Source organism: Oryctolagus cuniculus, chromosome 12, assembly GCF_964237555.1.
Source record: "Oryctolagus cuniculus chromosome 12, mOryCun1.1, whole genome shotgun sequence".
Lineage (NCBI taxonomy): Eukaryota > Metazoa > Chordata > Mammalia > Lagomorpha > Leporidae > Oryctolagus > Oryctolagus cuniculus.
Genome location: NC_091443.1, coordinates 99769314 through 99793942, shown reverse-complemented (window position 1 = coordinate 99793942; position 24629 = coordinate 99769314). Strand labels below are relative to the sequence as shown.

General features: G+C 50.1%; 2 protein-coding genes across 16 annotated transcripts in view; one reads left to right on the top strand and one right to left on the bottom strand.

Moving 5' to 3' along the window:
• Window positions 1–24629, top strand: part of PLIN1 (perilipin 1) — a 62315-nt gene that overhangs the window by 5763 nt on the left and 31923 nt on the right. The gene's annotated exons all lie outside the window — the stretch shown is intronic.
• Window positions 1–24629, bottom strand: part of WDR93 (WD repeat domain 93) — a 45210-nt gene that overhangs the window by 13784 nt on the left and 6797 nt on the right. For 7 of the 15 annotated variants that reach the window (XM_070054532.1, XM_070054534.1, XM_070054530.1 and 4 more), the window contains exons 4-9: window positions 24054–24118; window positions 13859–13937; window positions 12187–12302; window positions 11294–11332; window positions 3892–3976; window positions 1011–1182 (exon numbers count right to left, since the gene is read on the bottom strand). In XM_070054532.1, coding sequence (XP_069910633.1) covers window positions 1011–1182; window positions 3892–3976; window positions 11294–11332; window positions 12187–12302; window positions 13859–13937; window positions 24054–24118 — 556 coding nt within the window. Of the gene's footprint in view, window positions 1–1010; window positions 1183–3891; window positions 3977–11293; window positions 11333–12186; window positions 12303–12699; window positions 13746–13769; window positions 13938–24053; window positions 24119–24629 lie in introns of those variants that run through there. The other 8 variants (XR_011381046.1, XR_011381045.1, XM_070054538.1 and 5 more) reach the window with 5 other exon arrangements.

The window sequence follows — 24629 nt, the reverse complement described above, 5'->3', positions numbered from 1 at the left end:
GACACTTAGAAAGGCAGGAAGGGAATGGAGAATAATGGTAATAGTGGTGACTTTTTTAAAAAAAATTTATTTATTTATTTGAAAGGCGGAGTTACAGAGAGAGAATCTTCCATCTCCTGGTTCCCTCCCCAGATGGCCACGATGGCCAGAGCTGAGCTGATCTGAAGCCAGGAGCCAGGAGCTTCTTCTGGGTCTCCCACTCAGGTGCAGGGGCTCAAGGACTTGGGCCACCCTCCACTGCTTTCCCAGGCCACAGCAGAGAGCTGGATCGGAAGTGGAGCAGCCAGGACTCGAATCAGCGCCAACATGAGATGCTGGCACTGCAGGTGGCAGCTTTACCTGCTACGCCACAGCGCTGGCTTCCATAGTAGTGACTTACTTCTGTCTTTAGGATCTTCTGTGTTTTTTAGATAATTTGGGGAAAATGTTGAAATACATATCACATAAAACTATAAAATAGATTATCTTTATCATTCCCATGGGTATCTATTCCTTCCTTAACATCCATGTTATCAGGGCGGGCATTTGGCCTGGTGGTGAAGATACTCACGCCCACACTGGGGTGCCTGGACTCAGTGTCTGCCTTGCTCCTGACTCCAGCTCCCTGCTGACGAGGACCCTGGGAGGCAGTGGGAATGGATGAAGTAACTGGGTTCCCACCATCCAGAGAGGAGACCTGGATTCATTTTCTGGCCGCCAGGCCCAGCCCAGGCCATTGTGGTCATCTGGGGAGTGAGCCAGGGGATGAGAACTCTCTCATGTGCTCGTTTGCTCTCTCTCTCCCAAATTAAAATAAATATAGAATAAAATAAAAATCCATGTTCTCAGCCTTTGTTCTAACTATAGTTAAACAATGTCCATGCACCATTTCAACAGATGTACTCAAGTTCTCTGAAATCCCCACACCAGCAAGAACGTTTAGACTGTGTGTTAATTCAGGTCCTCGGGCTGACTCCGGCCTGTGCTGGGAGATGTGGGGCTCCCCGCGCTCCCCGGGGAGAGGGGCTCACCTGAGAGGCTCCTCCTCCCCCTCCCCATCCAGGAACTTCTTGTAGGAAGTGTTGAAGATTTCTGCCTGCTGCTCCCACTGACTGTCCTTGATGAAGTGATTCTGCCCAGAGCCCAGCCCATGGCAGTCCTCGATCTTTGCGAAGGCTTCCAGAGGGCTCTTAAACGAGGTGCCTGGGTTGAGAACGATCCAGAATCAGTCACGGCAGCAGACCCCCTATCCTGACGTCCCCCTGCTGCACCTGTGCTTCCCAGCTGGAAGCCATCAGCCCAGCCACCTGCCCTCGGGGGTCTGTAAGCTCAGGTGTTCATGTTCTTCCTGGCCTTGCTCCCACCCCACCCGCACACTGGGCCCTGGCAGAGAGCAGCCGCCCTCCCTCCTCCTTCCACATCTCCAGCCTTCTGCCGATGGAGACTGTGTGTCACTGCTGCTGTCTGCCCAGCCAGGCAAGGTCCCCAGCATGCCAGTGACCACTGCTTCTCAGCGGCTGCTGAAGGCCCAGTCCCAGGCTCTTCCTCTGCTGGCATTCAGCCAATCACCTCCCTTTAAAAAAACCTCCTTTCTAGGGCCAGCACTGTGGCATAGCAGGTAAAGCCACCGCCTGCAGTGCTGGCATCCTTTATGGGCACTGGTTCAAGTCCCGGCTGCTCCACTTCCGATCCAGCTCTCTGCTATGGCTGGGAAAGCAGTGGAAGATAGCCCAAGTGCTTGGGTCCATGTACCCACATGGGAGACCCAGAAGAAGCTCCTGGCTCCTGACTTTGAATTGGCCCAACTCGAGCCATTGTGGCCATTTGGGAAGTGAACCAGCAGATAGAAGACTTTCTGTCTCTCGCTCTCTCAGTGTGTAAGTCTGCCTCTCAAATACATAATTAAACCTTGAAGACAAAGAGACTCTCAGGTCCTGCTCCAGACCTACAAGGACAGGAACTCCGCAGCGGGGCCTGCAGCCTGGTTTAATGAGCCTTCCGAGTGAGCCGGGAACAGCTCAAGTCTGGGAGTTGCAGTGACACACTGTATTTCCTGCATGTTTTGCCTGCATTCTCTCTCTTTCTCTTAATCATTTGTAGGAGTTATTTCTAAACATACTGTGGATATGGACCACTAGTGAGCTTCATGTTTTTTGCAATTATCTTCTCCCCCTATGTAGCTTGCTTTTCCATGCTCTTACTATGTCTTTGGGTGATTAGAAGTTCTTAAATTTAATGTAGTCAAGTGCATCCAAGGTCCCTTTTGCTGTAAGTTTTTTTTTTTTTTTAATATTTACTTATTTTATTTGAAAGGCAGAGTTAGAGAGAGAGAAAGAGAGAGAAGAGATTTCTTCCATTCGCTGGTTCACTCTCCAAATGGCTGCAATGGCCAGCGCTGGGCCAGAGCAAAGCCAGGAGCCAGGAGCTTCTTCTGGGTATCCCACATGGATACAGGGGCCCAAACACTTGGGCCATCTTCTGCTGCTTTCCCAGGCACATTAGCAGGGAGCTGGATAGGAAATGGAGCAGCCTGGACTTGAACCTGTGCTCACATGGGATGCTGGCTCAGCAGACAACGGCTTAACCCTCTAGGCCACAGCACGGGTCCCTGTAAGTTCTGTGTTTTATTTTAAAAGTCTTCCCTTTTTAGAGGTTATAAAGGTAGTACTTATGTTACTTTCTAGTAATATTGTTTTGCCTTTCATACTTACTCCCACAGTTTATCTGGAATTTGGTGTAGTGTCAGCTGTGGGGCAGGGGTCAAGTTGCTGTTCCCCCTGCCTGGTGGCCCCACCTCTGTCACTCATGCTCCGGCCTCTACTTTTCCGTCTCTGTTTCTCTATTCATCTATGTTGCTATTACTTCCTCATGTTTAATCATGTTCTAGTTACTGCGGCTTTGCAGTGAGTCCTGACAGCAAGTCCAGGCACAGTGAACAGGCTGTTCTCGGCCTCAGTGGTGGCCAAGTGTTCCCTTACGTGAGTGTCCCATGTGAGGTGACCACCCTTCTGCCTCTGTGAATAGCGCTACCGAGAGCATCCTCGCAGGTGCATCCTTGAGACCATGGTGAGGCTAACAGCACACACCCTGCGTCCCTGCCTGAAATGGCTGTCCCCTCAGCTCCTCTTTCTTTTCAATGATTTAGTTATTCGTTTACTTATCTCAGAGACACAGAGAGGAAGCTTCCATCCCTAGGGTTACTCCCCAGATGTCTAAATGAGCTGGGAGCTAGCAATGCAACCTCCAGGTCTCCCACGTGGGTAGCGGGAGGCCAGCTGTTGCTGCCTCCCAGGGTCCACATTAGCAGGAGGCCAGAATCGGGAGCTGCAGTTGGTCAGCAAACCCAGGTACTCAGATATGGGACTCAGGTGTCTTAACCACTGGGCTAAGCACCCACCCTCTTGACTTAACTCCCGCTTCCTCTTTACAACCTTGCCTAAGTGTCCATTCCTCCTCTGCCCCCTCCATGGGCGGGAAGAGTCTCTCCTTGCTGTGTGCTTGCACGGCCCTGATGCTGAACTGCTCACGCCCTGCTCTGACGGCTCCCTCCTGCCCTTCTCGGCTACAGCACAGGGGATGCGGCTCCACTGGTCTCTGCACGGGGGTGATGGGCACTCAGCAAACACTGCTGAATGTGTGGACGCAGGAGTATGGGAACAGCTGAACTCCAGCTGACAATCAGAAGAGCCGTCTCCTTCCTGACTTTACAATGCTGCTAGCTAACGGCATGCCGCTACCACATATGTTGTGTGGCTTTATGAGTGTTTAACAATTTCCTCTTCAGAACTCATCTTGTAATTTAAATAGTGCCGCTATGAACTTGGGGGGGAGGGGAATGGAGAAAGGCAAAGGAGGAAAAAAACCAGAGAAGTTGATAGCAAAAGGAGAGAGTATTAGCCGAGTCACCCTTACCTGCAATGGGCTTCGGTGGCTTGATTTTCATGATGTGAATTGGAAAACTCAATTTAACATCTCCTTTAAAAGATATACTCATATCCTAAAAATGAGGAAAATGCATAGCTAATAAGCCAAAAAAGGAGATGAAATAAAATCATTAAAACCACTCATTCTAAAGAAGGCAGAAGAAGAGGAAAGAGAAAAAAAAATATATGAGACAAATAAAAACTAAACAGCAAGTTGGTATTTATTTTTTAAAAAAGATTTATTTATTGGGGCAAGTGCCATGGCACAGTGGGTTAAAGCCCTGGCCTGAAGCACCGGCATCCCATTTGGGCGTTGGTTCGAGTTCCGGCTGCTCCACTTCCTAGCCAGCTCTCTGCTATGGCCTGGGAGAGCAGTAGAAGATGGCCCAAGTCCTTGGGCCCCTGCACACATGTGAGAGACCCAGAAGAAGATCCTGGCTCCTGGCTTTGGATTGGCACAGCTCTGGCCATTGTGGCCATCTGTGGAGTGAACCAGCAGATGGAAGACCTCTCTCTTTTTCTCTACCTCTCTTTCTGTAACTCTGTCTTTCCAATAAATAAAATAAATCTTAAAAAAAAAACACACATAAATGTGTATGCACCTAATTACAGGGTACCTGGCTATTTAAAAGAAATGTTAATGGACCTAGAGGGAGACACAGACTCAGTATAATAGTAATGGGGGACTTCAATACCCCACTTTCAATAATGGACAGATCAACCAGACAGAATATCAGCAAGGAAACAGCAGAGTTAATGGGCACTATAGACCAAATGGGCCTAACAGGTATCTACAGAGCTTTCCATCCTGCAGTCGCAGAATACACATTCTTCTCAGCAGTGCATGGAACTTTCTCTAGGACTGACCACATGCCAGGCCATAAAGCAAGTCTCAGCAAATTAAAAAAAAATCAAAATCACACCATGCACCTTCTCTGACCACGATGCAGTGAGGCTGGAAATCAAACAACTCAGGAATCTCTAGAACATATGCAAACACATGGAGACTGAAAACATGCTCCTGGATGAGCAGTGGGTCACTGAAGGAATAGAAAAAAATTTCTGTAAACAAATGAAGAGCCAATACAACATCTCAAAACTTACGGGATACAGCACAAGCAGTGTTAGGAAGAAAGTTTACAGCAATAGGTGCCTACATCAAGAAATTGGAAAGGCACCACCAAATAAATGAGCTATCAATGCATCTCAAAGACCTAGAAAAACAACAGCAAACCAAACCCCAAACCAGTTGGAGAAAAGAAATAATTAACATTAGAGAAGAAATAAACAAAATTGAAACAAAAAATACAAAAGATAAGCAAAACGATGAGCTGGTTTTTTTTTTTTTTTAAATTGACATATCATTGGCACAATTAACCAAAAAAAGGAGGGCGAAGCCCAAATCAATAAAATTAGAGATGAAAGAGGAAAAGTAATAATAGACACCAAAGAAATAAAAAGGATCATCAGAAATTACTACAAAGAGTTGTATGCCGGGGTGGGGGAAGCCAATGTAGTCCATAAGCTGTACTTTGGAAATCTATATTCATTAAATAAAAGTTAAAAAAAAAAAGAGTTGTATGCCAACAAACTGGGAAACCTAGAAGATATGGATAGATTCCTGGACACATACAACCTACCTAATCTGAGCCATGAAGACACAGAAAACCTAAACAAAGATGGAAATTGATTCAGTAAAAAAGACCCTTCCAACAAAGAAAAGCCCAGGACTAGATGGCTTCACTGCTGAATTCTACCAGACATTTAAAGAACTATCTCCAATTCTTCTGAAGCTATTTTAAACAACTGAAAGGGAGGAAATCCTCCCAAATTCTTTTTATGAAGCCAGCATCACCTTAATTCCTAAACCTGGAAAACATACAACAGAGAAAGAGAACTACAGACCAATTTCCCTGATGAACATAGATGCAAAAATCTTCAACAAAATTCTTTTTTTTTTGTTAAAGATTTATTTATTTTACTTGAAAGTCAGAGTTACACAGAGAAGGAGAAAAAGAGAGAGAGAGAGAGAGGTCTTCTATCTGCTGGTTCACTCCCCAGATGGTCACAATGGCTGCAGCTGCGCTGATCCAAAGCCAGGAAACAGCTTCTTCCAGGTCTCCCACATGGGTGCAGGGGTCCAAGGACTTGGGCCACTTCTATTGCTTTTTCAGGCCCTAGCAGAGAGCTGGATTGAAAGTGGAGCAGCCAGCCAGCGCCGCAGCTCAATAGGCTAATCCTCTGCCTGCGGCACCGGCACCCTGGGTTCAAGTCCTGGTCGGGGTGCCAGATTCTGTCCCGGTTGCCCCTCTTCCAGGCCAGCTCTCTGCTGTGGCCAGGGAGTGCAGTGGAGGATGGCCCAAGTACTTGGGCCCTGCACCTGCATGGGAGACCAGGAGAAGCACCTGTCTCCTGGCTTCAGATCAGCGTGGTGCACCGGCCACAGCGCACCGGCCACGGCGGCCATTAGAGGGTGAACCAATGACAAAGGAAGACCTTTCTCTCTGTCTCTCTCTCTCACTGTCCACTCTGCCTGTCAAAAATAAAAAAAAAAATAAAAGAAAAAAAAAGAAAAAGAAAATGAAGCAGCTGGGACTCAAACCAGCGCCCATATAGGATGCCGGCACTGCAGGTGGCAGCTTTACCCTCTATGCCACAGTGTCGGCCCCAATAAAATTCTAGCCAATTGAATCCAACAACATCTCAAAAAGATCATTCACCCAGATCAAGTGGAATTTATCCCTGGTATGCAGGGATGGTTCAATATTCACAAATCAATCAATGTGATACACCACATTAACAAATTGAAGAACAAAAACATTATTATCTCAATAGATGCAGAGAAAACATTTGATAAAGTACAATACAGTTTTCATGATGAAAACTCTAAACATATTGGCTATAGAAGGAACATTCCTCAACACAATCAAGGCAATTTATGACAAACCCAAGGCCAGTGTCCTGTTGAATGGGGAATAACTGGAAGCATTCCCACTGAGATCCAGAACCAGACAAGGATACCCACTCCCACTCTCACCATTGCTATTCAATACAGTCCTGGAAGTTTTAGCCAGAGCCATTAGTCAAGAAAAAGAAATCAAAGGGATACAGATTGGGAAGGAAGAAGTCAAACTATCCCTATTTGAAGATGACATAATCCTATATATAGGGGATCCAAAAGACTACACTAAGAGACTACTGGAATTCATAGAAGAGTTTGGTAAAGTAGCAGGATGTAAAATCAACACACAAAAACCAACCGCCTCTGTATACACAATCTCATAGTTGAGAAAGAACTTCTAAGATCAGTCCCATTCACAATAGCTACAGAAAAAAATCAAATACCTTGGAATAAATTTAACCAAGGATGTCAAAAATCTCTATGATGAGAATTACAAAACATTAAAGAAAGATAGAGAAGATACCAACAAATGGAAAAATCTTCTATGTTCATGAACTGGAAGAATCAATATCATCAAAATGTCCATACTACCAAAAGCAATTTATAGATTCAGTGTGATATCAATCAAAATACCAAGGACATTCTTCTCAGATACAGAAAAAAATGATGCTGAAATTCATATGGAAACACAGGAGACCACGAACAGCTAAAGCAATCTTATACAACAAAACAAAGCTGGAGGCAACACAATACCAGATTTTAAGACATACTACAGGGCAGTTATAATCAAAACTGCCTGGTACTGGTACAAAAACAGATGGATGGACTGATGGAACAGAATAGAAACGCCAGAAAGCAACCCAAGCATCTGCAACCAACTTCTCTTTGACAAAGGACCTAAAATCAATCCCTGGAGCAAGGATGGTCTCTTCAACAAATGGTGCTGGGAAACTGGATCTCCACATTCAGAATAATGAAACAAGACCCCTACCTTACACCTCTCACAAAAACCCACTCAAAATGAATTAAAAACCTAAATTTACAACCCAATACCTTCACATTATTAGAAAACATTTGGGAAACTCTATAAGACATTGGGATATGCAGAGTTCTTAGAAAAGATCCCAGAGCACAGGCAATCAAAGCCAAAACTGACAAATGGGATTACACCAAAATGAGAAGCTTCTTATTACAAAAGAAACACTCAGCAAAGTGAAAAAGCTACCGACAGAATGGGAGAAATTATTTGCAAACTATACAACTGATGAGGGATTAACAACCAGAATATATAAAGAGCTCAAGAAACCCAACAACAACAAAACAAACAACCTAGTTAAGAAATGGGCAAAGGACTTCAACAGGCATTTTGCAAAAGAGGAAATACAAATGGCCAACAAAATGCTCAGTATCACTAGCCATTAGGAAATGCAAATCAAAACCACAAAGAGGTTTCATTTCACTCCTATTTGAATGGCTTTCATACAGAACTCAACAAACAACAAATGCTGGTGAGGATGTGGGGAAAAGGCACACTAATTCACTGTTGGTGGGAATGCAAACTGGTAAAGCCACAGTGGAAATGGAGATACATCAGAAATCTGAATTAGATCTACACTATGACCCAGCCATCCTGCTCCTGGGAATTTACCCAAGGGAACTGAAATCAGCAGATGAAAGAGTTATCTGCACCCCCATATTTATTGTGCTCAATTCACAATAGCTAAGGCATGGAATCAATCCAAATGCCCGTCAACTGAAGACTACATCAAGAAATTATGGGATACATACACCAGGGAATACTACACAGCAGTAAAAAAATAAAATCTGGTCATTTGCAATAAAATGGATGAAACTGAAATAAACCAGTCCCAAAGGGACAAATACCATATGTTCTGCTTGACCTGTGATAACTAATAGAGCACCTAAAAGGCAATCTGTAGAAGTGAAATTGACACTCTGAGAGCAATGACCTTCAACAGCCCTCCTCTCAACCGTTAAGGGACAGGTTTTTTTTTTTTCCTACTATTTGTAGAACACTTTACTTAACATAGATTTAATCATATGTGTATGAAGTAATTGAAAATAGATCTTGGTAAAAAAAATTAGTGGGAATAGAAGAGGGAGGAAGAAGAGTAGTAGAAGGGAGTGTGGGTGGCAGGGCGGGCTCAGTGGGAAGAATCACCTTGTTCCTAAAATATATGAAGTTTATGTTCCTTAAATAAAAGGTTTCTGGGGAAAAATCATTTAAAAAAGCATTTAGGAAGTATTTTGAATTGAATGAAAACTTATCAAAACATAAAGGACGCAGCTAGAGCAGTACTTATATATTTATAGCACTAAACACACATATCAGAAAGGAAATATTTCAGATCAATGAGCTTCTACTTAAAGAAACTAGAAGACAAGGGAAAAACAACTCAAGGCATGCAACTCAAGGGAAATAATACAAATGATACTGGACAGCAGGAAGATAGCAGAAAAACGAGAGAGAAAAATACATGAGATCAAAAGCCTGCACTTTTGAGAAAATTAATAAAATCAACAAACTTCTGGTCAGGGAAATTTAGAAAATAAAAGAAGACACAAATCACCAGAGTCAGAAATGAGAAAAATGACATCACTACAAATTTAAGAGAAAACAGAATAATAATAAGGGACTATTACAAACCACTCTAAACCAATGAATATGGCAACTTAGATAAAACAAATTCCTTAACAGAAAAAAACTTCTTTTTAAAAAAATTATTTATTTGAAAGGCAGAGTTATAGAGAGGCAGAGGCAGAGAGAGGTCTTCTATCCGCTGGTTCACTCCCCAGATGGCTGTAACAACTGGAGCTGCACTGATCTGAAGCCAGGAGCCAGAGCTTCTTCCAAGTCTCCCACATGAGTGCAGGGGCCCAACTAATTGGGCCATCTTCTACTGCATCCCCAGGCCACAGCAGAGAGATGGATTGGATGTGGAGCAGCCGGGACTCGAACCGGTGCCCATATGGGATGCTGGCATCACAGCCAGAGGCTAAACCCCCTGCGCCACAACGTTGGCACCATAAACTTGTATTTTAATTTCATTTTCCAAAAACCTTTTAGAAGTTCCCTCAGAGACTAAGCTGTACAAACTCTGGGGTATCTACACTATGAAGCACAACATGCGGGCAGCAGACTAGGAAGACAAGGCAGCGTTATCTGACACAGGAAATCTGTGCCCACAGATTGATGAGTAAAAAAAAAAATCCAAAACAGACACAGGAAGATGCTATGTATACACAGAAAAAAATTCCCATAAATAAAACTGCATTTTCAAAATAAGCAAATAGAAGCCCGCATTGTGGTACAATAGGTTAAGCTGCTGCCTGCAGTGCCAGCATCCCATATGGGTGCCAGTCCAAGTACAAGCTGCTCCACTTCTGATCCAGCTCCTTGCTAATGCACCTGGGAAAGCAGTAGAAGATGGCCCACATGCTGGGGCCCCTGCACAAACACGGGAGACTTGAGAAGCTCCTGCCTCCTGGCTTCAGCCTGGCCCAGCCCTGGGTATTGCAGTCATTTGGGGAGTGAACCAGCAGATGGAAAGCATCTCTCTCTCTCTCTCTCTCTCCCTCCCTCCCTCCCTCTCTAATTCTGCCTTTCAAATAAATAAATCTTTTTTAAAAAGTTAAAAAATAAGCAGGAGCTAGCACTGTGGCACAGTAGGCTAAGCCTCTACCTGCTGCACTGGCATCCTATATGGGTGCCAGTTCATGTCCCAGCTGCTCCACTTCTCATCCAGCTCCCCTTCTGATGGCCTGGGAAAACAGTGGAAGACGACCCAAGTGCCTGGGCCCCTGAACCTGAAGGGGAGACCTGGATGAACTCCTGGCTCATAGCTTTGGATCAGCTCAGCTCCAGCCATTGTGGCCATTTGGGGAGTGAACTAGTGGATGGAAAACCTCTCTCTCTGGCTGTAACTGTGCCTCTCAAATAAAGTTGCTTAAAAAAAAATAAGCAAATAAAAGCAAAATAAAAATACAAATACATCCTTGAGGTCCAGAAAACACACACAGCCAGTTAATGACGGCCATGACCGCTGGAGACCTGACCCTTCCAAGAGGGAAGTGCTCGTATACTGTTTATGAAACATAATCTAATTCAAAAAGGGGGAAGAAGGGGCTCTGGTGGAGGCTGCCCTTTCAGAAGTTCACCTGTCCTTCCAGAGCTAAGCAAAGCACCGTGCGCTCCGTGTCGCAGAGCGGGGGCCAGGAAGCAGCCATGCCCTCGGAGGCATCCCAAAACACAGGCCGGGCCTCCGAAGGGGCCACAGGAGACCCACCCTGGATGAGGGACACGGGGCGGGGGGGCGTCGTCAGTGGATGAGATACACGGGGAAGTAGAGGACCTGACATGCGCGCTCCGGCGGCACATTTACTAGTACTGTTGATGAATTCAAGTACAGAGGAAAATCTCTAGAAGGCAACTGAAGTCTCGCTGGACTCTTTTTTTAAAGTTTCTTACCGTTTCTAAGTTATCTGGAGTGATGGGACCGAGTGTGTTCTGCGGAGAAACACGAGACATTAATTCGCGGTGGGCTCAGCGCATGCTCCCTCCTCCCCCTTCAATGCTCCGAGACGTCCATTCTATCCCAGTTCCTCGCGTGAGCGGCGAGTTCATGAGGTAGACACGGGGGATCCATACTAGATTTTAGCATAAATGCCGATTTCCCCGATCTTCAAAGGTAGTTGGGTTGGGCAGTGGGAGAAGCAGCAGCAGCCAGGCAGCCCAGCCTCGTGAAGACGCTGGGCACACCTGCCTTGCCTTCAAGGTCAGCTCTGCCGAGGGGCGGGGGGAAAGCCCGAGAGGAGAGGCCGCCAGCGGGGTTGGTGGCTAGGCGGTAAGAAAGCCAAAGAAGGCAGCAGGGGAGATGTCTAGGATAGAGCAATGTAAACAAAAGGGAGGAGAGGACAGAGTGCCCGTGATGACGATTTTCTTTTTAAAGAGGTGGCAGCATCGCTTCTCAGCTGCTTGATTTCTGGTACAAGCAGGAAATGATGGGATACTGAATTACAGGAAGATTGGGCTGTCTTGGGCATCACCTTGACCGCTCATAGGTGGTGGTGGGGTTTTCACTTAGGATCAGGACAAAACACGCCCCCCTCCCTGCAGAGAAATGCTTGCGAGTGGTCTTGGTGGAGGCCACTCCCAGAGGAGACGCTGGGCTGCCCACTACGGAGGACACGTCCACGTTTTAACATTCGGCTTTAACCAACACACATCAGTTTGGAAGGCCTGGGCCAGTGCTCCTGCCGTCTTAGGCGGTCTCATTTGCCTGGAGATCCAGGGGAAGTGTAGGCTAGAAGTGGGTCAAGGGTAGGGGGCAAGGGTCGGCTGAAAACACAGCTGTTCCCTACCAGTTGCAGCTGTCTGACTTTCTTCTTTGGGTTTTGCGCGAGTTGGTAGTGCTCCACTTCCTTGAGCCAAGAGTCCTTGGGCAATTTATACACATCCAGCCAAATGTCTCCGCCTCCTGCATTGGGAAAGCGAGGAGCCGTTGGGCAACAGCAAGCAGGCAACACGCTTCCCCTGAGAAGTGGCCTGTCTTCTCAGAAGCGCTGGCACGGAGACAGGCCACCCCTGCCGCCGGCACCAGTGGGACAGCAGCTTCGGCAGACGGAGGAGAGGTGGCTCAGCAAGTCCTCACGCCCCCAGGGAAGTCCCTGTGCAAGGGACGTGGGCTTTGCTCTCACACACAACACAGTTCCAACCACACTGCCTGCTCTGCCCTCCCCCAAGTCTTCTTTGATGCAAATGGCAAACTGCACTGACATTTTGCCTCATGGTCACAGCCTGTCTGGGAAGGAAGGTGGCTCAGGCAGTCAGCAGAGAGGTAGGGGACAGGGAAGGGTGAGAGTCGGAAGGGATACCTCCAAATAATTCTCGTGGCCGATATTTGAGGAGGTGACAACCTGTGGGATGCCTGCGGGACCTTATCTTGTCATGGAGACAGGCTCGGCATCTGACTGAACACCTGTCGGCTTGGGAAAGGTGTTCTCCCACGGTACGGCTCTCAGCCAAATGTCTCCTTAACAGAGTCATCATCTGCCACCTTAATTCGACTGCTGCCTCCAGAACTGTGAGAGAATAAACGTCTCTCGTTTTCAGTCCTGTGCTTTGTGATGGCAACCTTGGAAAACAAATACAGCAAGTACAAAAGTGTTCTTTCATGCACAAAGCATTATCAAGTCTCCAATCTCTCTTTCTCAGGCATCTAACTCTTGAGAGGCCACAGGCAAGGGTATACACAGAGGCCCATGTACCATATGTCTAAACAGATAAATGTCAAAATAAACATTAGTATAAGGTATGTCCTGTTACCACAGTAACTACAGCAGGCAAGATCCGGTGTTGAAACTTTAAAGGAGAAGCAGATACTTGTACGGTCCCTAAGTATCTCCCCATCATCATCAGGGTGGACGGGACGTCCATTCACTCTGCCCCTCCCTGAGTGAGGTGTGGACTTGGTGACTTGTTCTCACAGGGAGTGGTGCAGGAGCCTGGCAGACGCCACCTGAACAACCAGATCAGGCTTCTCTTGGCATGCATCCCTACAGTGGTGGAAGCGAGGAGCACTCCCCCCAGATCCTTAACCCCAGCTGGGTCAGGAGGAAACTGTCAAACAAGTGGAAACTGAGGGGCAACCCACAAGAAGTCTGACAGGTACCCTTCAGAGGTGTCAAGGCCATGACACAGGAAAGACACAGAAACTGGGGTAGCCAGGAGCAGACTGAGGAGATGTGGGGTATCCTGGGGCAAACAAATTTGATGACTGGGAGACCTGGAGACAATCTGTAGTTACCAGCATGGTGCCAATGTTACCTGCTTTGACAAACGAACCACAGTCACGCTGGATGTTGTTATCAGGGAAGCTGGCGGAAGGGCACGGGGGGTGGGTTGGGGGGGGGCTCTCTGTACCGTTTTGCAAGTCTTCTGTAACCTGATATTACCCCTACAGGAAAGCTTCGGTAGGGGACTGCAGCTGTCCGGGAGAGACTGCGGGTCTGAATCGCCTCTGGCTGATCTTGCCTTGCAGAAGGAAGGCTGCGAAGTCCCCTCCTTGCGAGAGCTCCATCTTTATACAGGTGGACTGCTTGCTGGCGTCATCCTGGAAAGCAAACAGGGGCTGACATGGTGAGCTCCGCCTGGGGGCGGAGAAGAAGGCCTGCGTACGAGAGGGCCTTCTGTGGGTCGACCCTGGAGCAGAACACTTTTACAGCTTGGATGTGAAAGATGCTTCGCATGTTTGTACGTGCCCGGACAAGACGCTATGTAAAGTAGAACCCACTTTTCTGTGTGCAGGTTTCTGGACTTACTTCCTGGTTTCTTCAACAGGGCGATGATTTGTGGCATGCTATAGATCTCTGGGTCAGATACACACGTCTGGAAGCCTGAGCTGCCCCGCATTCAAATGATCTGAAAAAAGTGCTACAGGACACAGAAACTCTGGTGGTTGCTGGACAGAGGTTTTATCAAGACTAAGTAAAGACTGAATGGAAGCCCAGTATGAAATCAGCATGCGAAAATACTAGGGCAAAATTTTGCCCGCAAAACTTTTGGGCAACATTAGAGAGGCTAGGGCCTGCTGCTGTGGCACAGAGGGTTAAGCTGCAGCCTGCCACGCCAGCATCCCATCTGAGCAGCAGTTCAAGTCCTGGCTGCTCCACTTCTAATCCAGCTCCCTGCTAATGGGCTTGGGAAAGCACTTGGGCCCCTGCACCCACCTGGGAGACCAGAGGAAGCTCCTGGCTTCAGCCTGGCTGTTGTAGCCATTTGGGGAGTGAACTAGAGGGCAGAAGATCTTTCTCTCTTTCTCTCTCTCTCTCTCTCTCTGGAGCTCTGACTTCAAATAAATGAATAATTAAATAAATAAAATCTTTATGAGTGGCAGAGACACACACAGAACTCCCATCTGTCGGTTCACTCTTCAAATGCCTGTAATGGTTGGGATGAGCCAGGATGAAGCTGAGAGCGGGAAGTGCAATCCAGGCCTCCCATGTGGGTGGCAGTAACCCAACTACTCCAGCCATCGCTCAGTGTCAACTAGAGCGCACATTGGCAGGAGCTAGAACCAAGAACCGAGTTGGGACTAGGACCCCAGCACTCCGATGTGGGACTTGGGTGTCCCCACTGGCATCTTTTTTTTTATTTTTATTTTTTTTTCATTTTTTGACAGGCAGAGTAGACAGTGAGAGAGAGAGACAGAGAGAAAGGTCTTCCTTTGCCGTTGGTTCACCCTCCAATGGCCGCCGCGGCCGGCACGCTGCAGCCGGTGCACCGCGCTGATCCGATGGCAGGAGCCAGGTGCTTCTCCTGGTCTCCCATGTGGGTGCAGGGCCCAAGCACTTGGGCCATCCTCCACTGCCCTCGCAGGCCACAGCAGAGAGCTGGCCTGGAAGAGGAGCAACTGGGATAGAACCGGTACCCTGACAGGGACTAGAACCCGGTGTGCTGGCGCCGCAGGCGGAGGATTAGCCTAGTGAGCCGTAGCGCCGGCCAAGGACCAATATTCTTGACCACAACAGGGTGAACCTTCAGTTACTCCAGATCTTTGCTACTATTTATTATGGTCAGTGCTTTTAATTTAATTTAATTTACAAATATTTGCAGTGGCATCTCATGTGACTTTAAACTGCATTTCCCTAATGACCAATGATGTTGAACATCTTAGTTGCCTACTATATATCTTCTTTGGTGACCTGCCTTTCCCTTCCTCCCTCCCTCCCTCCCTCACTCCCATCCTTCCTTCCACCTTCACTCCCTCCCTCCCTTCCTACCTCCCATCTTTCCTTCCCCCTTCCCTTCCTCCCTCCCTCCCTCCCTCCCATCCTCCCTCCCTCCCATCCTCCCTCCCTTCCTTCCTATTCCCGCCCTCCCTCCCTCCCTCCCTTCCTTCTTTCCTTCCTCCTTCCCTTTCTCCCTCCCTCCCTTACTCCCATCCTCCCTCCCTTCCTTCCTATTCCTGCCCTCCCTCCCTTCCTTCCTTCCTTCTTTACTTCCTCCTTCCCTCCCTCGCTCCCTCCTTCCCTTCCTCCCACCCTCTCTCCCATTCTCCCTTCCTGCTTCCCTCCCTTCCTGCCTCCCTCCCTTCCTCCCTCCCTCCCTCCCTCCGTCATCCCCTCCTTCCATCCCTCCTTCCCTCCCTGCCACCTTCCCTCATTCCTTCCTCCCTCCCTCCTTCCTTCCTCCCTCTCTCCCTCCCTCCCTTTCTCACTCCATCTCTCCCTCCCTACCTCCCTTCCTCCTCCCTCCCTACCTCCCTCCCTTTCCTCCCTCCCTCCCTCCTTCCTCCTTCTCTCCCTCCCTCTCTCCTTCCCTTCCTCATTCCCTCCCTCCCTCCCTTTCCTCCCTCCCTTTCTCCCTCCCTCCCTTCCTCCCTCCCTCTCTCCCTCCCTCCCTCCATCTCTCCCTCCCTTCCTTCCTCCCTCCCTTCCTCTCTCATTCCCTCCCTCCCTCCCTCTCTCCCTCCCTTCCCTCCATCCATCCCTTTCCTCCCTCCCTCCCTCCAACCTCTTCCTCCCACCCTCCCTCCTTCCTTCCTCTCTCCCTCCCTCACTTCCTTTCTCCCTCCCTCTCTCCCTCCCACCATACCTCCCTTCCTCCCTCACTCCCTCCTTCCCTATCTCCCTCCCTCTCTCCCTCCCTAAATACCTCCCTTCCTCCCTCGCTCCCTCCTTCCCTCCCTCCCTCCTGCCTTCCCACTCTCCCTCCCTTCCTATCTCCCTCCCTTCCTTCCTCCCTCCCACCCTGCCTCGCTCTCTCCCACCCTTCCTCCCTTCCTCCTTCCCTTCCTCTCTCCCTCCCCCTCTCCCTCTCTCCCTCCCTCTTCCCTCCCCTCCCTACCTCTCTCCCTCTCTTCCTTCTTCCCTCCCTCCCTCTCTCCCTCCTTCCCTCCCTGCCACCATCCCTCATTCCTCCCTCCCTCCCTCCCTCCCTCCTTCCCTCCCTGCCACCTTCCTTCATTCCTCCCTCCCTCCCTCCCTCCTTCCTCCCTCTCTCCCTTTTTTCCCTCCCCTCTCTCCCTCCCTCCCTCCTTCCTCCCTCTCTCCTTCCCTTCCTTCCTCCATCCCTCCCTTCCTTCCTCTCTCCCTCCCTTCCTTCATTCCTCCCTCCCTCCCACTCTCCCTCCCTTCCTTCCTCCCTCCCTCCCTTCCTTCTCCCTCCCTCACTCCTTCCTTCCTCCCTCTCTCCCTCCCTCCCTCACTCACTGCTTCCTCCCTCTCTCCCTCCCTCCCTCTCTCCCTCCCTCCCTCTCTCCCTACCTCCCTTCCTCCTTCCCTCCCTCCCTCCTTTCCTTCCCCCTCCCTCGCTTCCTCCCTCCCTCCCTCTCCCTCCCTCCCTTCTTCCTTCCTTCCCTTTCCTCCCTCCCTCCCTCCCTCCACCTTCCTTCCTCCCTCTCTCCTCAGTCGATTCTCCCTCCCTCACTCCTTCCATACCTCCTTTCCTCCCTCTCTCCCTTTCTCCTCCTTCCCTCCCTCCCTCCCCCATTCCCTCCCTCCCTTCCTCCCTCCCTCCCTTCCTCCTTCCCTCCCTCCCTCCTTCCTTCTTCCCTTTCTCCCTCCCTCCCTTTCCTCCCTTCCTTTCCTTCCCTCTCCCTCCCTCCTTCATCCCTCCTTCTCCTCCCTCCCTCCCTCCCTCCCTTCCTTCCTCCTCCCTCCCTTCCTTCCTCCCTCCTTCCCTCCTTCCCTCCCTACCTCCCTCTCTTCCTCCCTTCCTCTCCCTCCCTCCCTCTGCCTCCTCCCTTCCTTCCTCCCTACCTCCTTCCCTCCCTCCCTTTCTGCCTCTCTCTCTCCCTCCCTTACTTCCTCCCTCCCTTTTCCCTCCATCCTTCCTCCCTCCCTTTCTCCCTCCTTCCTCCCTCTCTCCCTCCCTCCCTTTCTCCCTCCCTTTCTCCCTCTCTCTCTCCCTCCCTCCCTCTCTCCCTCCTTCCCTCCTTTTTCCTCTCTCCCTCCCTTTTTTCTCCCTCTCTCCCTCCCTCCGTTTTTCCTCCCTCCCTCCCTCTCCCTCCCTCCTTCCTCCCTTCCTCCTTCCCTCCTCTCTCCCTCATTTCTCCCTCCATCTCTCCCTCTCCCTTCCTCCCTCTCTCCCTCCCTCCCTTCCTCCCTCTCTCCCTCCTTCCTTCCCTACTTTCCTTCCTCCTTCTCTCCCTCCCTCTCTCCTTCCCTCCCTCCCTTCCTCCCTCCCTCCCTCCCTCCTTCCTTCTCCCTCTCTCCCTTTCTCCCTCCCTCTCTCCCTCCATCCCCCCATTCCTTCATTCCTTCCTCTCTCCCTCCCTCCCTCCCTTACTTCCACCCTCCTTCCTTCCCTCCTTCCTCCCTCTCTCCCTCCCTCCCTTTCTCCCTCCTTCCCTCCCTCCTTCCTTCTCCCTCTCTCCCTTTTCCCTCCCTCTCTCCCTCCCTCCCTTTCTCCCTCCCTCCCTCCTTTTCTCCCTCCCTCTTCCTTCCTCCCTCCCTCCCTCCATCCCCCCATTCCTTCATTCCTTCCTCTCTCCCTCCCTCCCTCCCTTACTTCCACCCTCCTTCCTTCCCTCCTTCCTCCCTCTCTCCCTCCTTCCCTTTCTCCCTCCTTCCCTCCTTCCTTCCTTCCTCCCTCTCTCCCTCCCTCCCTCCTTTTTCCTCTCACCCTCCCTTTTTCCTCCCTCTCTTCCTCCCTCCCTCCCTCTCTCCCTCCCTCTCTTCCTACCTAAATTCCTCCCTTTCTCCCTCCCTCCCTTTTTCCTCCCTCCCTCCTCCCTCCCTTCCTCCCTCCCTCTCTTCCTCCCTCCCTCTCTCCCTCCTTCCCTTCCTCCCTCTCTCCCTTCCTCCCTCCCTCCCTCCTTCCCTTCCTTCCTCCTTCCCTTCCTCCCTCCCTCCTTCCTTCCCTCCCTCCCTTTCTCTCTCCCTCTCTACCTCTCCCTCCCTCCCTCCCTTCCTTCCTCCCTCCCTCCCTCCCTCTCTCCCTTTTTCCCTCCCTTTCTCCCTCCTACCCTTCCTCCTTCCCTCCCTCCTTCCTTCCTCCCACTCTCCATCCCTCCTTTCTCCCTCCCTCCCTCCCTCCTTCCCTTCCTCCCTCCCTCCCTCCCTCCCTTTCTACCTCCCTCTCTCCCTCCCTTGTGGGGAGCAACTGGGAGCAACTTGGACTAGACTAAGTTACTGGAATTAAGACTTATTCTATGCATCTGCTCTCCCACAATATGGCGCTGGGAGAGGAGGAAACAGCTTCTACACAGCTGCCTCCAGTTCAACCAATAAACTGTAGGACTTGCTCCTGATTGGAGGAGAGCAGCGTACTCGGCGTGTGAGTAGCCGAGTTGGGATTGGTGGAAGAGGACTATAAAGGAGGAGAGAGACAACATGCACTGGGAACATCTATCCGAATAACACCTGAGCAGCCCCCGAGAGAGCCGACCGGCGGTGTGCCGCTCCCCCGCGGAAGTGGGGAAAGTGGCAGGGGGAACCGCCCTTCCACGGAGGTGGAAGGGATGGTAGCCAACCCGGGAAGAACCAGCAGCAAACCCGGGGAGGGCCGAGCAGACGAAAGAACAACGCAGGGTCCTGTGTCGTTCCTCCACGAAGACGGGGAGCGACATAATGGTGCCGTGACTCGGATAGGAAACTTAGGAGGGAAGAAACGGGAAGAAGTGGGAAAATACCGGAGACAGAGACTAGCAAAGAGCCTAGGGAAAAGCCGGACGGAAAAGGTGCCGGAAGAAGCTATTGAAAGCCTAGGCATAGACTCGGATATGGACTGTGGGAAAGAAGTTAGGATTGAAAGCTAGGATTTAAAGTGAAAGCAAGAAGAAACTTAGACTCAGATACGGACTGCAGGTTGAAAGTGAAAGTGAAACCTAGAAGAAACTTAGACTCGGATACGGACTGTGGGGAGAAGCCAGGAGAAATGAGAGGGGAATATTGTTGGAAGAAAACTTAGGGAAACATACCGGGTAGAGAAAAATGTTAGGGAAATTGAAGCCGCGGGGGCAGGCTGAGGCAGAGACGTAAGCTAGCTTGGGATTCGTCGAGTCAGCCCAGGGAACAAGGGGCGAAAATCTGGAACCAGAGGCGGAGACGTGGGGCAGGTTGGAATCCGTCAGATTAGCCCGGGGAGCAAAAGACGGGAAGCCAAACCGTAAGGTGGAAACATAAGCTATAGGTTGCATTTTGTCAGGTTAGCCCGGGGAACTTAGACTGAATACCGGTGGCGGAAACGTGAGCTAGGCTGTGTGATTTGCGGAAGCCGCCGCGTGCAAAGAGAGCGCGTGGGGCACAAACGAGGAGAGCGCACGGGGCGCTAGTAGATAGGAATGCAGTGCTGGCGCGAAGGCCGTGGTGCGGGCGCGAAGGGGCGCTGAGACCGCGGAGTGTGCGCAAAGCCGGGAAGCCGTGCAGATGAAAGAAGCACGGGCCGGGAAGCCACCTCGGGGCGAGGCGCCGAGAAGCAGCCTCGGGGCGGGCGCCGGGAAGCCGCGGGGATAAGAAACAGAAGTTTAGAAGTAAAATGAGAGAAATAGGAATGCTGGTAGATAGAAGTAAAATAGGAGAAATAGGAATGCCCAGAGGTAGAGAAATAGAGAAAAATAAGGCCTCCCCACAATACACGTGGCAATGAGAGAGCTTGGATTCGGTCTGCCTGATTAGTAAGACGATAAGCACCTGCTGGCGGCTAGTAGCTTACCCGCTGCAGGTCACCGAAGACAGGCACCTTATCAACACCAATAAGTCTCCCCACAATACGACAATGAGAAGGCTTGGATTCGGTTTGCCTGATTGCTAGGGCTTGTAAGCACCTGCAGGCAGTTCTAGCAGAGTAGAGCATGCGCTGCAGGGCACTGAACTCAGGCACGCATCAGCGCCTAAAAACCTCCTCACAACATGGCGAAGAGAGGACCCGGATTCGGTTTGCCTGATTGATAGGGCTTGTAAGCACCTGTGGGCAACTCCACCAAGCAGAGCAGAGTGTGTGCCGCGGGGCACCGAAGACAGGCACGTATCAACGCCAAAAATAAAAAGAAAGGGGGATCTGTGGGGAGCAACTGGGAGCAACTCGGACTAGACTAAGTTACTGGAATTAAGACTTATTCTATGCATCTGCTCTCCCACAATATGGCGCTGGGAGAGGAGGAAACAGCTTCTACACAGCTGCCTCCAGTTCAACCAATAAACTGTAGGACCTGCTCCTGATTGGAGGAGAGCAGCGTACTCGGCGTGTGGGTAGCCGAGTTGGGATTGGTGGAAGAGGACTATAAAGGAGGAGAGAGACAACATGCACTGGGAACATCTATCCGAATAACACCTGAGCAGCCCCCGAGAGAGCCGGCCGGCGGTGTGCCGCTCCCCCGCGGAAGTGGGGAAAGTGGCAGGGGGAACCGCCCTTCCACGGAGGTGGAAGGGATGGTAGCCAACCCGGGAAGAACCAGCAGCAAACCCGGGGAGGGCCGAGCAGACGAAAGAACAACGCAGGGTCCTGTGTCGTTCCTCCACGAAGAGGGGGAGCGACACTCCCTCCCTTTCTACCTCCCCCTCTCCCTCCCTCCCTTCCTCCCTCCCTCCATCTCTCCCTCCCTTCCGTCCTCCCTCCCTCCCTTTCTCCCTCCCTTCCTTCCTTCCTCCCTCTCTCCCTCCCTCCCTCCCTCCCTTCCTTTTTCCTCCCTCCCTTTCTACCTCCCTCCCTTTCTTCCTTCCTCTCTCCCTCCCTCCTTCCCTTCCTCCCTCCCTCCCTTTTCCTCCCTCCCTCCCTTTTCCTCCCTCTCTCCCTCCCTCCCTTTCTACCTCCCTCTCTCCCTCCTTTCCTTCCTCCCTCCCTCCTTCCCTCCCTCCTTCCTCCCTCTCTCTCCCTCCCTCAATTCTCCCTCCCTCTCTCCCTCTTTCCCTTCCTCCCTCCCTCCCTCTTTCCCTCTTTTCCTTCCTTCCTCCCTCCCTTCCTCCTTCCCTCTCTTCCTCCCTCCTTCCTTCCCTCCCTCCCTCCCTCCTTCCCTTCCTCTTTCCCTCTTTTCCTTCCTTCCTCCTTCCCTCCCTCCTTCCTTCCTCCCACTCTCCCTCCCTCCTTTCTCCCTCCCTCCCTTCCTCCTTCCTTTCCTCCCTCCCTGCCTCCCTCCCTCCCTTCCTCCCTCTCTCCCTTACTTCCTTCCTCCCTCCCCCGTCCTTCCCCCTCCCTCCCTTCCTTTCTCCCTCCCTCCCTCTCTCCTTCCCTCCCTCCCTTCCTCCCTCCCTTCCTTTCTTTCTCCTTCACTTCCTTCCTTCCTCTCTCTCTTTTTTTAAAGGTTTATTCTATTTATTTGAAAGACAGAATTACAGAGAGAGGTAGAGCTAGAGAGAGACAGAGGTCTTCCATTCCACTGATTCACTCCCCAAATGACCACACAATGGCCAGAGCTGAGCTGATCCGAAGCCAAGAGCCAGGAGCTTCTTCTGGGTCTCCCAGTGGTTGCAGGGGCCCAAGGACTTGGACCATCTTCTACTGCTTTCCCAGGCCATAGCAGAGAGCTGGATCGGAAGTGGAGCAGCCGGAACTTGAACTGGCGCCCTTATGGTATGCTGGTGCCACAGGCTGGGGCTTTAACCCACTGTACCATTGCACCGGCCCTGGTGATCTGTCTTTTCAAATCCTTTGTCCATTAAAAAAATTACATTTTTTCCTTATTTTTGATCCTCAAGAATCCTTTATATATTCTGAATACAAGTCATCTATCAGATGGGTGATTTGCAATTTCTCCTAGTCTTGTCATTCTTTTACCAGTGCCTTTTCCAGAACAAAAGTTCTTAATTTTCATGATGTCCAATCTTTCCTTTTATAAATTACGCTTTTGGTATTGTATCTAAAAATTGTTTTGCCTAACTCAAGGTCACAAAAACTTTTTCCTGTTTTGTTCTAAAAATTCTCTACCTTCAGATCTTACATATAGGTATAGGATCCATTCTGAGTTAAGCTTTGTATGTGCATGAGGAATGAGGTTTTATTTTTTGCTTTTTTTTAAGATTTACTTGAAATTCAGAGTTGAGAGAGAGAGAGAGAGAAAGACTTCCATTCACCAGGTCACTCCCCAAATGGCCACAACAGCCGGAGCTGGGCTGATCTGAAGCCAGGAGCTTCCTCCGGATCTCCCACAGACTTGGGCCACCCTCTGCTGCCTCCCCAGGTGCCTCAGCAGGGCACTGGATCAGAAACAGAACAGCCGGGACTCGAACTAGCACCCATATGGGATGCCGGGGTTGCAGACAGCGGCTTTACCTATTAAGCCACTTCAGATCAGCCCAGCTCCAGCTGTTGTGGCCATTTAGGGAGTGAGCCAGTGGGTGGAAGAACTTTCTGTCTCTCTCTCTTTCTGTCTGTAAGTTTACCTCTCAAATAAATAAATATTTTTAAAAGAAAAACCTACTCTAAATAATATACTCTCTTTTTGAGATTAACTAATTAAGAAACACTTTTTGGGGGCTGGTGGGTTGTATGGCAGTTAAGATGGTACTTGGGGTGCTTGCATCCCCTATCAGAATACCTGTGTTCAAACCTGTGTTCAAACCCTAGCTCCTCTACTTCTGATCCAGCTTCCTGCTAATGCGCAGCCCGGGAGGCAGCAGGTGAAGGCTCAAATACTTGGGTCCCCACCACCCATGTGGAAGACCTGGACTGAGTTCCTAGCTCCTAGCTTTGGGCTGGCTCTGCCCCAGCTGTCATATGCATTTGGAGAGTGAACCAGTGGATGGAAAATCTTTGTCTATCTTTGTCCTTCTCTGCCTCTTCATAACAAACACGGAGAACCTACAGCCTAGTCTGCTATGCAGTGCGTTAGAGATAAGGGATGCAGAGGTAAATAAGACCTGGGCTTACACCCAGAAGCAGAGCGCTCATGTAGCAGGCACACAGGGTGCAGAATCTGTGACAGAAACTCTGTTCTACCTGGTGGCAGCACGTAGGAAGCACAGATCAGCTCCTCTTGGGTCTACCAGGAAAAATCCAAAACACTCATCGGATTCATTGCTCTGATGCTCCAGGGAAAAATCTGGACTGGAGTCCCTTGGTAACTTTCTTCTCTCGACAACAGGATAAACAAATCCAAGGCCTCTGCATGTCCCCTCTGGTGGTGAGGGATACCTGAGTTGGCTATTTTGGAAGAGGCTCTCAGAGGAGGAAGTCTCAATTTTTTTTTTTTTTTTCCAATTTAGGACTGCTGTCATTGCCTCCATACTAAAAGTCAACTTCATTTGCTACAGCTTTTGGCTCAACCAAATGTGAAAGAACAGAAACTCACCGCTTCATTAATGGCTTTGATTAGGAAAAGACCATCCTTGTACAAATAAAACAGTCTAATGATACCTGAAACAGAAAAACAAGTGGGAATGTAAGACAGACAAGTGAGCCAAAGAGGAACTGGAATTTTTTTTATTTATTTATTTATTTATTTATTTCTTATTTACTTACTAGAGAAACAGAGAGTCAGACAGAGCATGAGCTCCCACCCACTGGTTCACTCCCACAAGGGACCTCAGCGGGGGCCAAGGCTGGAAGCCAGGAACTCAACCCATAGGTCTCAAATGGGTGGCAGGTCCCCAGTTACTCAAGCTGTCACCACTGCCTCCCAGGGTCTGCATTAATGGGAAGCCAGAGTCAGGAGCTTGGCCAAGAAATGAACCCAGGTGCTCTGACGTGGGTGTCTGAACCTAGCCCACAGGGCTGCCCCAGACTTTAGACAGAGTTTTCAGAACTGATCATCGGCAAGTGCTGCGGCTCACCAGGCTAATCCTCCACCTGCGGCATCGGCACACCGGGTTCTAGTCCTGGTCGGGGTGCCAGATTCTGTCCCGGTTGCTCCTCTTCCTGTCCAGCT